The sequence below is a fragment of the Pelobates fuscus genome, chromosome 6 (assembly GCF_036172605.1).
Source record: "Pelobates fuscus isolate aPelFus1 chromosome 6, aPelFus1.pri, whole genome shotgun sequence".
NCBI lineage: Eukaryota > Metazoa > Chordata > Amphibia > Anura > Pelobatidae > Pelobates > Pelobates fuscus.
Window position 1 is genome coordinate 65,352,411 of NC_086322.1, and position 14,075 is coordinate 65,366,485.

A 14,075-nucleotide genomic window follows, 5' to 3' on the forward strand; every position below is an offset into this window, starting at 1 on the left:
AAATACAATTAAATTCATTAGCAAATCACTGAAGTGTAAATTATCTGACGTTTAAGGAAAATTTAAAAAGTGACTTTAAAAATTAGGCAAAACTATCTGAACTGGAAAATGATTGAAATTAAATTTAAAATTTACTTTGAATGCACACTGATTTCAAATCATCTCCCCACCACCCCATAACTGATGGACTAAAACCCACAACATTATTTGAATTGAATCAATGAACAGTGAATTATGGGAGTTGTAGTCCAATAACATCTGGGCGTATATAGTTCAACATCCCCACTGTGGTGAATAACCCTGCTGTTCTATCAATCCCAATGTTTCAAAAGTGATCCCAGAAAAAACGATGTATCTTCTACAAAAGTATTTAATGTAAACACAAATGTATTCTCAACTCCCTTTACCAGATAGAACATGATAGGAAGGTTGAAATGGTGCAATAGAATAGGTCAATACAATGCAGACAGACAAGAACGTTCAGACAATTAATTTTTTATTAAGCGAAAACTGTTTCTACTTTTGACAGTTTGCTCTAGTAACAATGTATGCTGCTCATAAGGAAAGACTCCAAAAGGGGCTCCAAAACAGACTTAACACGTCATGAGAGATAAAAAGGTAAAGTGCATGAAAGAATGGCTGCTCAGATGCGTGAGGGAAGTTTGAAAAGCAACAGGATCATTCACCAGATCGGCAGCAGGCCCGAAAACCGCACTGCAGGTTCTGGCATCCGCTGGCGGTGTCAGCATGAGGACCTACACAAGAACAGAACTCAGGTGAAAAACAAAATCAGCAATTTATATTTAACAGATAACTTCCCTAATGTTGTGTACATGTTCCTGTTACTAGCCAAATCCATGCTATATGTTTAACATTAATAACTGGGCAAACATACATTTTAAAAGAGCAGTAGACGTAAACATTTAAAGCGACACTATAGTCACTATAACTATTTAATCTCTTTGAATTGGTTATAGTAACTGGAGTCCCCTGGCAGTGGCTATATTGTCCCTTTAATCCGGATGCAGAGATAGGATTCGCTGTGGATGATTTCATTTTTGCTTATCACCAGTGTACATGAACAAAATTAAATCTCAATAAAATGGTCTGTGTACAGAGCCTCGTGTTTTGGTTCCACAATGTATAACAATGCCATTTTAGAGACATGGCTCTGGCTGCTGTTACATTGACAGCAAACAGATGGTACTTCCAGAGTGTTTTTGATGTTCCAAGTCCTCATGCATTGCCTAAGGACATTGAATGTCCTCTGATGACTCCCTACAAGAAGCATTTGACTTGCAGAGTGCTGTTTTGTCCACAATGCTTCTATATGAGAAGCATTGGATAGGACGAGAAGTTGAAGAAGAGACTAGACAAAACAGGAGGTTGAGTGGGTGAATGAAATTCAGCGCTGGAAAAAAAAAGGTATTAGATTAAACTTTTAACCATATAAAGGAGGACACACAGATGTCATTCATTTATTTAAAATAAAGAATATATATTTTTGTCAGATTCCCTCTAATAAAAACACCGTTTGCTTTAGAAAATTCATTAGACTGAGCACAGTCATAACTTAACCTCTTTCCTTCATTGATCATACATTTCACACTACTACTGAAATTGTTTAAAAGAACAATGGCATTGTTTAACATTTTTGGACAAACGTTTAAAATTATTTAATATTTTGGAGAAAAATAAATAAATTAAAAGGTTATAGAAAATTATTAAACTGGAGGTTAATAATAGAAAGAGCAGTGAAATGGTGCTGTGCAGTAAACACTTCATTATGCTGTTAAAAACAGTTCACTGTGTGGGGGACATGAATTCCATTTAAACTAAACCAAGTAAATACACAGAGGAATCAAACAGCTGCAGTGTGTGTAGGAATTCCTTGGCTGAGTAGTAAACCTTTGGTCTTCAGGACATAGGTTACTGTGCATCCGTTAGGTTAGAGATCTAAATAGATGGCTGTGTCGTTTCACACCACCAACAGATTTCCGTTTTGCCAATTCTTTGTGTTTCGATTCTGGACCAAACTTGTAAGGCCAGGATGACCCTTCTAATTTGAAGTATTAAATTGATCATGTTTAATGGCCAAGAAAAAAAAATAAACAAACATACTCACCTTTGAAGTTTTTCCGTTTTCTACACCTGCAGTAAAATCATCTTAGGCAAACAAGTAGCTGAAATGCCTCAGCAAATCTTGCCAGCTCATTCCCCTTATCTGGAGTCAAAGGGGGCAAACATGAACATGGGGCATTAGCAACAGATTGAAAAGAAACAGAATATGTTTCTTTATTGTAACGGTCTGAGTGGAGTGTATAATTCTGTGGGACTCCGTAACACTGTGTGGATGAAACCACTGAGAAAGGAACTAGCAGTTTAAAGCTCTGCAGAGAAGGTGGAAATCTTCATGACAGCTACCAGCTCCCAACCTACAGACACAATGCAAGGAGTACTTCAAAGGCTGCCTGCAAGAACAACCTGCATGCCTCGCACACAGACTGACAGATGTATAGTGGAGAAAGATCATGATCATACATGTAGATGGGCAAGGACCCTCATAAATGACAATCATTCAGCAATGAGGAAAATCAAAACAATGGAAAATAGGGAGGGAAATGGAGAAATTATTTAATCAGAAAGGAAGATGGCATAACAAAAGGGAGAGATGTAAATTAAAATATAAACAATGAAAAGAAGAGCGGTTTAATAGAAAGAGGATCATCCATCTTCCAATTAAACCCTTCTTTCTTTTCATGCAGTTTACATACTAAGGAGGAGACTTGAAAACAAGTGATTATGGAGGTTGACAGAGTGAAGGAGGGGGGGGGGGGGGAGAGAAGGGGAGAGATAAAATATGATGGGACAAAACAATTGTACCATTAATTTTTAATGTGCCCATTCCCAAGCCAAAACGTTTGTGCAATGAAGTTTTACAGCCCAGGTGGTAGGGTATTGAAAAAAAACTTCATCAGTCTGCAATTCCCATAAGCAGAACTCTCTGACCAAATATGTATTGCTCTACTTATCCAGCTGGAGATCTGATATGTGTATGCTCCAGTGTCTAGCATAAAGGGAAACAATTTACAATGATTCACAGCCCACCTTCCACTATGTACATTTTCTTTACAAATCCCATGATCCTTAGTGCATCAGTAGGTTGCATACTGAAGGGCTAAAGGCCGTTCTCATCGTGTATTAAACCAAAAAGACAAAGCACCAAATGTTTAAATCCAAATGTTGGAATCATGAAAAAGTAGCTGTTGGCATATGTGCTCATCTTTTATTTGAACACTTGCAAAACTTTGAAAAATTCCATATTAGATGAAAGCAGGTTGGGTAGGTCAGACAAAAACACAAAAGATTTATTCCTCTAAAAATAATCATGGGCTGAAACTGGTGATGGATAGAGTAATGACGGAATGATCAATCTCCTCTTTGTAAAATTTACATGGCTTTCAAATTCCAAAAATATTATATTAAAGTTAAAACAAAAAAAGCAAATGTAACTACACAAATGTTACACTTACTTGTTTAATTTTGAAAGGAACACTATAGTTACCTGATCAATGTTTATGTAGCTGCCCCCCCCCCCCCCATCCCATGAAAAGGTGATATTTACTTACCTTTTCTCTATCGCCGCCCCGGTCTCAACGTGACTGGCCCCACCTCCACAGCAGAGATCATCAAAATTGACAATCTCAGCCAATCCAATGCTTTCCTGTAGGAGAGCACTGGGAGGCTATTGCACATGCACGGCAAAACACCATGCTGCGCCATTCAGCATCTCCTCATAAAGATGCAGTGAATTAATTCATCTCTACAGGGTGAGAGTGTGGAGTCGCTGAATGTACGTGCTGTGTGCAGTCTGGATCTGGGTGACTGCCACTAGATGTGTTACTGGGCAGCAATGTAAACATTGCCGTTTCTATGAAAAGGCAGCATTTACATTGCTGAGCCTGCAGAGACAGGCAATAGACACCAGACCCACTACATTTACCTGTAGTGGTTCTTTTGACTATAGTGTCCCTTTAAAACAGGTTTATAGATGGTTACATGTTTATCATTTTTAAGAAGATAGTTTGCTTCTTTAAAATGCCCAATCATGCTAAAATCACAAAGTGATGTATACATTGTGCTAGACAAATTAGTGTCACCTTATGGATTAAATTTAATTACATTTTCTTATACCTCAGTTTTGTGAACCATATTGTGCAGTGATTTCTGGCGAATGGGGGCATGTCTATGGAAGAAGCTTAAAATGAGACATACCTGAAGCTCTCATGGGAGCCACATCATCCTCCAGGAGATTGCATCAGTATTGTACTCAAGCATGTGCCAGAATACAAAACAGAAGCCTATGGATCCCCCCACAGAACTTTTGGTGGTATGTGCAAGATGATGCCTTTTTCATTGCAAAAGTTATTTCAGTTAAATGAGTGTTTTATTAAAAAAAAAAAAAAAATCTATGAAATACTCAAAAGTGATAGTGCCCTTTGAAGAAACACTAATTTAATTTAGAATATATATATTATTTTAATAAAAGTTAGATATGTATTTTTGTCCTGAAATAAAAAATACCTAACTTGCAATTGAGCGCTGGTATGGTCGTCTACACTCAAATAGCATTGAGAACCTACAGCAGTTGCCAGTATTACCAAACAAATATTTCTCAGAGGATTGCATTTAGTGGCATCATACTGTGCAAGGTTTTCATAAAGAATCACTAGAGGCGTAGTTTCAATTGTAAATACTGCCATTTCTCAGAAACGGCACAAAAGTAAAATGAACAAGTAAATGAAATGTCACACACAACAGGTGCCTTGTGTGTGTTGCAGCATTCACTGCTATTAAAAAAAATGTTTCACAAGAGTTTTAACGAGATACAGCCTCCTGCTAGGGAGCCAAGACTGCTGAAGAAAGTGTTGGCAAAAAGAGAATAATAATCTTTGCAAGGTACGCAAGCAACACTTTTACATACACTTCATTCCATTCAATATGCAAATAACCCAAAAAGAAACCATTATTTCATTGCCCCCTACCATCTTCCTATATATCACATAACAAGAAAATGTAACTAAACAAACATTACCATTAATGTTGTCACAGTAGTAGAAGTGCTCATCGTTAAGAGCAGGGCATGCTGAAACCAAATCCTGCAGGCCAGATCCAGTCACAATGAGACATCCAGAGAGATTTAGGTGTTCCAGATACGGTAATCCGCCCCATAACGTTAACATCCTTTGATCATAAGATACAGAACAAACAACAACAAAAAACTGTCAATTGCTTCACAAATAATCACTATTGTATGCAGCAGGAGAAATATTAACTGGATCCTATATATTGTCTCCATAAAGTACAACCCCCTACAGTGCACACTTTGTAGTAAAAATACTAGCTGGCTTGGACCCGGTTTATCATACAGAATATTATATATTACTAGAAAATGCTGTGGATTGGACCCAGTGTGTAAAAACTGCAAAATCCCCACAAAAAAACAAATCTGAACTGTGGACTTTTTAAAAATGGACACTCCTGTCCCCTAAAACACTTAATCACATGTTCCTTGACAGCTGGCTTTATAAAGGTTCAGACTTCAAGAGAAATCTGCACTTTCTATAAATCTTCTTTGCAACACCTCTTGGCTATTAAGCAGCTGGGAGGGTTTCCTGCCTCATTTGCTTTGAACTATAGTTTAAAGAGGAAGCGAGTGCTTCTCATAAAGAAACAGTTTTAATGTGTCTTCATGAGAAGCACTGTTAGTGTATCCCACTGCTTTTCTAAGAAACACTTTGCTAACAAGTTGCCAGTAATGATGCAGTAAAGGTGAGTTTAATGGATTTAAATCTTATCAGTGACAAAAATGGAAGGGATGGGGAGGAAGGGCGGAGGGGATGGGGGAGGGGGTGGTGGAGGGAAGGGCGGAGAGGATGGGGGGTGGGGGGGAGGACGGAGGGAAGGGCGGGAGGGATGAGGGAATAACTGGTGATCCCTAAAGTTAAATGAACACTGAAAATAGATAGATGTGTGGGATGCACCTTATCCTTTTGTTATAATATGTTCCCTGTGTGGATTTGGGTTGGTGCTTATAGGTACTAATTTATCTTATGCATTTTCCAAGTCAGAATACAAATTAACTTAAAATTCCTATGTTCTACACCTGTCCTCATGACTAGGTATGTAAAATGTAGCGGATGGCTGACTTTCACTATCAATCGAGTTATGCAAGTACAGTCAAATACCTTTCTGATACCGCAACCAGGAAGGGAAACAGGATTTTACTTAATCTGTACATTTACTCAACCATAACTACAAAGAAAAATACAACATATACTTAGACTAAAAAACAACAACAGATCTACTTTATCACACTAAGGTACTGCATAATATAGTGTGTAGATAGGGGGGGTCACCCTCTTCCAACCACTAAAATTAGTATTTCATAAATTTAAAATCTTTATGAAATACATGGACTGTGTTGGAATTTCTAGTGAGAAAAAGTAGGGGCTATATTTCCTATGCTTGACAAAACGCAGAGCTACCACATTAATTTTCATAATTTCCCACTAGACGTCACTAGTGACAGTTGTGAGGAAAAAGGCTTGCTCTAGAAAGGAACCCATGATAACCTCCACAGACAGCAGTGTTGGACTCTTGCGCATCGGTGAGTACAACACTGATATGGGCTATTGGCAGATAAAGAGGAGCTGAAGTGCGCCAGCAGGAAGACCATGGCAGTGGATATAATGGACAGGTTTAGGTAAGTAAAACTCACCTTCCCTTCCCCCCATGGCCACTGGACACCCAGCGAAGCAGTCACCATTGGGCATCTTTGTAAAATATGCAAAGACACCAGAAGGTGATAGAGCCGCCCTATGTTAAATTGTAAAAAGACACCTAAGCAACAGGCAACACTTTAGGAAATACCGATACGAAGTATCTCAAACAACAACTTGATGGTGAAAAACCCAGGATTCTTCTAAAAATAGTTTATCCATGATGCCCGGTCATCATTATGAGAAATGTAGTTTATAAATATCAAAAGAGCCAAACCATTATGCATTATGTAGATTATGGCCTAAATAATTAGCTGTTTAAGCTCAATTTTATACTTGGTTCTTGCAAAAGAGAAATAATTGTTTTACGTCTTTCTGTACAACAACCAATGTCTTCTGACCTTCTCCTTTCTAAAATACATTCTTGCTGGTTACTGTTCATGTGTATTGCTCCCATTCTGTCCCTCAATCGTAACCTGCAGTTTCCAATTACACAACTGTATACCTCATCAGAAAACCCAGCAAAGATTTCTGGGAGTTGTATTTCAGATCACCTAAATAAAAAATGGGTTAACTGCACTACAAATCAAAGTCAGTGCACTGAGCAGAAATTAGGTTGTGCACAGAAAGATTGCCAGCCCCTCCCCCATGCACTTTAACCCTTACAAGTGCTGTGTTCGTTCAGACTCAAGAGAAAAGGAGAGGCTCCTGACTAGCAAAGCTTCTTCATGGAAAGGACAAAGTTTATGATGATGTAATGTATAGGGATTTGCACAAATCAATGATCTTTAAAGCGGCACTGTCATGCCGAACTTACCTTTCCTCAATCTCTTCCTCTTCTCCGCCTCTCTCGGGATCTGTTATTCTTTTCTTCCATTCTTCTTTAGTTTTCTTTAAAATTATAAGACAAAGTAGGGACTCTTTACCTTATGGAGGATTCCTCCGCTTGACCAGCTCTGACCAGCGGAGGAGCAAAGTGTGCTTCATTTCCGCTGGTCAGAGCAATTTTCCCATGATCCCTAGCTTTCCTCCCAGTTCCCACAATGCTTCCTGTCAGTATTGCCGAAAGTCCTGTCACTTAGACAGAACGCCGGCAAAACTGCCGAATTGCATCCTAACAGAATGAGAAGAGTTTCTCCATTGGTGTTAGGATGCAATTCGGTACTTTGTTCGTATCGGAATTTCATTCTAATGAATGAAACTCCGATCCTATTCATTGCTGTGGCTGCATCTTGCAGCCGCTTAGTAGATAGCTCCCTGATACCGTGGGAATTAGGGAGTTATCTACTAAAAGGCTGAAAGACCTAAACTGGTCTTTCAGCCAACTTTACTAATACTAAGTAAAGATGACTTAGTATTAGTAAATAATATGCCCCTACTCGCTATACCGCGAGTAGGGGCATGTCTAGTAAGCAGTGAGCAGCCTGTGGCTGCTCACTGTAAAAAACAAACAAAAAACACCTAATAACCCCCCCCCCCCTGCGCGGGGGTTAAAGATGGGGGGGACCTACTGTCCTCCCCCCTGGCCCCCACCCCTGCGCAGTGGGTGGGGGCCCTAATAAAATAATAAGGGGGGGACCTACTGTCCTCCCCCCCTGGCCCCCACCCCTGCGCTGTGGGTGGGGGCCCTAATAAAATAATAAGGGGGGGGGGACCTACTGTCCTCCCCCCTGGACCCCACCCCTGCGCTGTGGGTGGGGGCCCTAATAAAATAATAAGGGGGGGGACCTACTGTCCTCCCCCCCTGGCCCCCACCCCTGCGCTGTGGGTGGGGGCCCTAATAAAATAATAAGGGGGGGGGACCTACTGTCCTCCCCCCCTGGCCCCCACCCCTGCGCTGTGGGTGGGGGCCCTAATAAAATAATAAGGGGGGGGGACCTACTGTCCTCCCCCCCTGGCCCCCACCCCTGCGCTGTGGGTGGGGGCCCTAATAAAATAATAAGGGGGGGGGGACCTACTGTCCTCCCCCCCTGGCCCCCACCCCTGCGCTGTGGGTGGGGGCCCTAGTAAAATAATAAGGGGGGGGGGGACCTACTGTCCTCCCCCCCCTGGCCCCCACCCCTGCGCGGTGGGTGGGGGCCCTAGTAAAATAATAAGGGGGGGGGACCTACTGTCCTCCCCCCTGGCCCCCACCCCTGCGCTGTGGGTGGGGGCCCTAATAAAATAATAAGGGGGGGGGACCTACTGTCCTCCCCCCCTGGCCCCCACCCCTGCGCTGTGGGTGGGGGCCCTAATAAAATAATAAGGGGGGGGGACCTACTGTCCTCCCCCCCTGGCCCCCACCCCTGCGCTGTGGGTGGGGGCCCTAATAAAATAATAAGGGGGGGGGGGACCTACTGTCCTCCCCCCCTGGCCCCCACCCCTGCGCGGTGGGTGGGGGCCCTAGTAAAATAATAAGGGGGGGGGGACCTACTGTCCTCCCCCCTGGCCCCCACCCCTGCGCTGTGGGTGGGGGCCCTAATAAAATAATAAGGGGGGGGACCTACTGTCCTCCCCCCCTGGCCCCCACCCCTGAGCGGTGTGTGGGGGCCCTAAATTAACCCCCCCCCCCATCAAGGTGACTAGGGGTCCCAAGCCCCTAGTCACCCCCCCCACCCAAAACATTCTATCCCCTACCTACCCCCCTCACCCTAAAAATAGTGAGGGGGGAATAAAATAACTAACCTGTAAAAAAAAAAATAATTAAACTTACCATTTGACATCTTCTTTTTTCTAAATTCTTCTTTCTTCAGCCCCCAAAAAAGCCAAATAAAAATCCATCATACCCGTCACACTTTAAAAAAAAAAAAAAAAAAAAAAAAAACGAGCGCAAAAAAAAATTAATCCATGTTCACCCATGGAGGGCACGCCGCGTACTGAGCTCCGCAGGGCGGGTCAAGGCTTATATAGCCTTGCCCCGCCCTGCAATTAGGCTTAGAACACACTGATTGGTTGGTTTAAGCCAATCAGAGTGCTCTGTGTCATTTTACAAGCGTGGGAAAATTCCAAAGAACTTTCCCAAGCTTGTAAAATTACACAGAGCACTGTGATTGGATGGCTTGAAAACCATCCTATCACAGTGCTCTGTGTCATTTTACAAGCGTGGGAAAGTTCTTTGGAATTTTCCCACGCTTGTAAAATGACACAGAGCACTCTGATTGGCTTAAACCAACCAATCAGTGTGTTCTAAGCCTAATTGCAGGGCGGGGCAAGGCTATATAAGCCTTGACCCGCCCTGCGGAGCTCAGTACGCGGCGTGCCCTCCATGGGTGAACATGGATTAATTTTTTTTTTGCGCTCGTTTTTTTTTTTTTTTTAAAGTGCGACGGGTATGATGGATTTTTATTTGGCCTTTTTGGGGGCTGAAGAAAGAAGAATTTAGAAAAAAGAAGATGTCAAATGGTAAGTTTAATTATTTTTTTTACAGGTTAGTTATTTTATTCCCCCCTCACTATTTTTAGGGTGAGGGGGGTAGGTAGGGGTTAGAATGTTTTGGGGTGGGTGGGGGGGGGGTGACTAGGGGCTTGGGACCCCTAGTCACCTTGATGGGGGGGGGGTTCATTTAGGGCCCCCACCCACCGCTCAGGGGTGGGGGCCAGGGGGGAGGACAGTAGGTCCCCCCCCCTTATTATTTTATTAGGGCCCCCACCCACCGCGCAGGGGTGGGGGCCAGGGGGGAGGACAGTAGGTCCCCCCCCTATCTTTATTTAGGGCCCCCACCCACCGCGCAGGGGTGGGGGCCAGGGGGGAGGACAGTAGGTCCCCCCCCCCTATCTTTATTTAGGGCCCCCACCCAGCGCTCAGGGGTGGGGGCCAGGGGGGAGGACAGTAGGTCCCCCCCCCTTATTATTTTATTAGGGCCCCCACCCACCGCGCAGGGGTGGGGGCCAGGGGGGGGAGGACAGTAGGTCCCCCCCCTTATTGTTTTATTAGGGCACCCACCCACCGCGCAGGGGTGGGGGCCGGGGGGGAGGACAGTAGGTCCCCCCCTTATTGTTTTATTAGGGCCCCCACCCACCGCGCAGGGGTGGGGGCCGGGGGGGGAGGACAGTAGGTCCCCCCCCCTTATTGTTTTATTAGGGCCCCACCCACCACGCAGGAGTGGGGGCCGGGGGGAGGACAGTAGGTCCCCCCCCCCCTTATTGTTTTATTAGGGCCCCCACCCACCGCGCAGGGGTGGGGGCCGGGGGGGGAGGACAGTAGGTCCCCCCCCTTATTATTTTATTAGTGCCCCCACCCACCGCGCAGGGGTGGGGGCCAGGGGGGAGGACAGTAGGTCCCCCCCCCCTTATTACCATTTATGTTTTTACAGTGAGCAGCCACAGGCTGCTCACTGTTTAGTGGACATGCCCCTACTCGCGGTATAGCGAGTAGGGGCATTGGGGAGATTTTAATCTCCCTTGTGCTATTATGGGGGTCATATTGACCCCCATAGAGTGAGGGGGGGACCTGGGGGGGCTTATGAAGTGGTGGGGAGCACTGCTCCCTGCCGCTTCTGTCTTTACATATTACAAGGAGGGAGCTGCACGTCGGTAGCTCCCTCCTTGTAATAAACTGATCGAACAAACGAACACTGATACTCAGTGTTAGTTTGTTCGTCTGATTTTTCTATTCATTCATTCGTCTGTCTGATGAATGAATGAATAAATGAAATTCCCGTTCGCATGTCCAGATGTTTCACTGGGCATGTGCGGGAATCTCAGGGCTATCTAGTGTGGGCAGATGACGTGTCCCACAGGGACTTCACCTACCCACACAAAGATGGCGGCGCCCTGAATAAAGATCGGGGCAGAAGATACAGATTTAAAAATAGGTAATCTGGGGGGCTTAGGGGCATTTGGGGGTGACTAGGGGGTCAATTGGATGTAGTGGAGGCGGGAGGGGGGTTAAAAAAAAAACGGGATTCGGCATGACAGTGCCGCTTTAAAGTACAGTAAAATGTTAGCTATTATGTTGAAATAGTTTTTTATATATTTAATGCATAATTTACAATTTACCTTACACATTTAGGGTCAACTACATCCTGGACTGTCCCTTTTAATTATGGTCTATTTGCGGCTTTGCTCTGAGTCTTGTTGTCATGCACTAATGTATTAGATTTGCAGGGGTGAATATGTACAGTATACACACATATATCTATCTCAGATGGATTATTACACTTCTGTATGTTGGGGATACCCACCTTAATCCAACATCTGTTATCTGGTGACATCCCGAAAGGCTGAGAAATTGCAAACCTCTTGCAGTCTGTTCTGAATTTGCACTTCCAGAGCAAAGGTCTGTAATCTCTGACTGTGGAGTCTTTTTTCCATTTTTGCACAGTCCAGAGGATCCTGGGAGTGCCTGTTTAGTCCTTAGTTTCCCTCCAGGGGAACAGAGTGAATGGCCACAGAATGTTATCCCTGCAGACCTGCAATGCTGCTGCCAACTGACACTAGTCCTTACTCCAAGCACTGGCTTGCTGCTGCAGCAACCGCCGTTATAACAATTTAGGTTGGATGACATATTCCAAACACACAGTCCTTCTGTATTTTTATATTTCCAATCGGCTGCATCTTCAATATCTGCAAGATTGTCCGAATCTAGAATCCAAATATTTGAAGGTGCATAGGATTCTGATTTGTCAGGGTCTGGCCATAGGTTTACAGAATATATTCCACTTTCGCCTGTCATGTAGGACATGCTGCACTGAATGCTATTTGCAATGTCTTTGCTTCCCCAGGATGTTTTCACATTTTTGTGATTCAGGCAACATTTTAGCATGTTTTTCCTGTGAGATGATAGCACACCAAGTGCTAAGGACAGTCTTTCTAAAGTCAGATCAGTGATTTTGTCACAACCAGACATGTCGAAATGGCGGAGATTCTGGCAATTACCCAATGACCATCTGAAATAGATTACAAAGATTAAATTAATATCAACTTTGCTGTGCAAGATTACCAGGACATCACCCGACACCAATCTAAGCAAATGCAGCATCAGAAGACATGCTGTTGGTTGTAAAACATTTAAGGGAACCTCCACCTTCCAAAATACAAAAATGTAATAATGTTAGGATATCTAAAAACTTTCCTTTCCTTTCCTTTCCTTTCCTGCTCTGGCTGTGCAATCAGACTTATCAATGCAGCTTATTAAGAAGTATTTGTAGGTGCTTTGAGCAAATGCTTGTCGCTTCAGTTAAGCTTCACTGAGCTAAACTACAAAAAGTAACAGAACTGGTTGCCAGATTGAAGACAAATGGGTGTAACAAAGTTAATTTCTAAATGTGCCAATTTCAATTTAAATCTGCAGTTCATATAAAATGGAAAAAAAAGCACTCCAGCTAGTGCAAAACACACACACTGAAGGGGGGACAGGGGTCCAGAAATGTTTGTCTTCCGTATGCTCTTAAAATAAAAGTGTGGTTTCACAAGTTGGCTTAATATAGTAAGCTGTGCATTATGTTACCTCCTATTTTTGTTGTTACACTTTGCTTCTGATAAACCATAGCAGCCTTCTGCACGTTTGCTGCACTAGGTGAATTATATATATACGGTTTTGGCACTAGAGTGACCACACTCCCTTTTCTTTGTTGTTTTCCAACATCATTCTCAAGTAAGCTTAATAACCATTTATTCTACCGCTAATGCATTCTAACTAACCCATCAAATGCAGAATCTGAGATATCAGTCTGAGTAAGATCCACGTGTTCCAAGTTAGGACAGAACTCAAGCATCTGACGAATCTGTAAAAACATAGATGTTAATAAATTAACATGTATGGGCATATATGAACTTTTTACATCACAGTTTTAACAGATAGCATACTCACCATTTTGCTGCTGACAGCAGAGCTATAGGCAAGAACAAGAGTTTTCACAGAACGTCCAACACTTGGAAGAATGTTATGGATCAAACAATGGAGTAATTCTTTTTCTTGCTGTGCCACATTAATGTAGGAATTATCCTCATCTGTCTCTTCTGGAAGAGGAAACGAAACAAACACAAAACACCTTATGGAGTGTGTGGGTGTGTGTTATGTTCTAAAAACAAACCCAAAGATATAAAGCAGCATTTATGTAAGTGGAAATACTGCTTACCGGATTCATCTACATCTGCATCTTCATCCCATTCCTGATAGGCAAGACTCTCATTTTTTCTTCTTGAAATCCATTCATCGTCTGGTTCTGTGTCAAGGTGTGTAGGTGGTCCATTGTACCAGTTGCCTATTAAATAAACATTTGTTAAAAATAAAATAAGCATAGCAATAGAAACAAATCATTACATTTTCATAAATGAAACAAGGGCAGGTGAGCAGCAAAGGATTACTACAATT

General features: G+C 43.0%; 1 protein-coding gene across 1 annotated transcript in view; it reads right to left on the reverse strand.

The window, feature by feature from the left end:
• Positions 1-479: 479 nt before the first annotated feature.
• FBXL5 (F-box and leucine rich repeat protein 5) overlaps positions 480-14,075 on the reverse strand; it is a 29,623-nt gene continuing 16,027 nt past the window's right edge. The window contains exons 6-11 of the mRNA XM_063457793.1: positions 13,840-13,965; positions 13,572-13,720; positions 13,403-13,485; positions 11,944-12,648; positions 5,096-5,244; positions 480-755 (exon numbers count right to left, since the gene is read on the reverse strand). Coding sequence (XP_063313863.1) covers positions 679-755; positions 5,096-5,244; positions 11,944-12,648; positions 13,403-13,485; positions 13,572-13,720; positions 13,840-13,965 — 1,289 coding nt within the window. The 3' untranslated portion in view covers positions 480-678. The remainder of the gene's footprint in view (positions 756-5,095; positions 5,245-11,943; positions 12,649-13,402; positions 13,486-13,571; positions 13,721-13,839; positions 13,966-14,075) is intronic.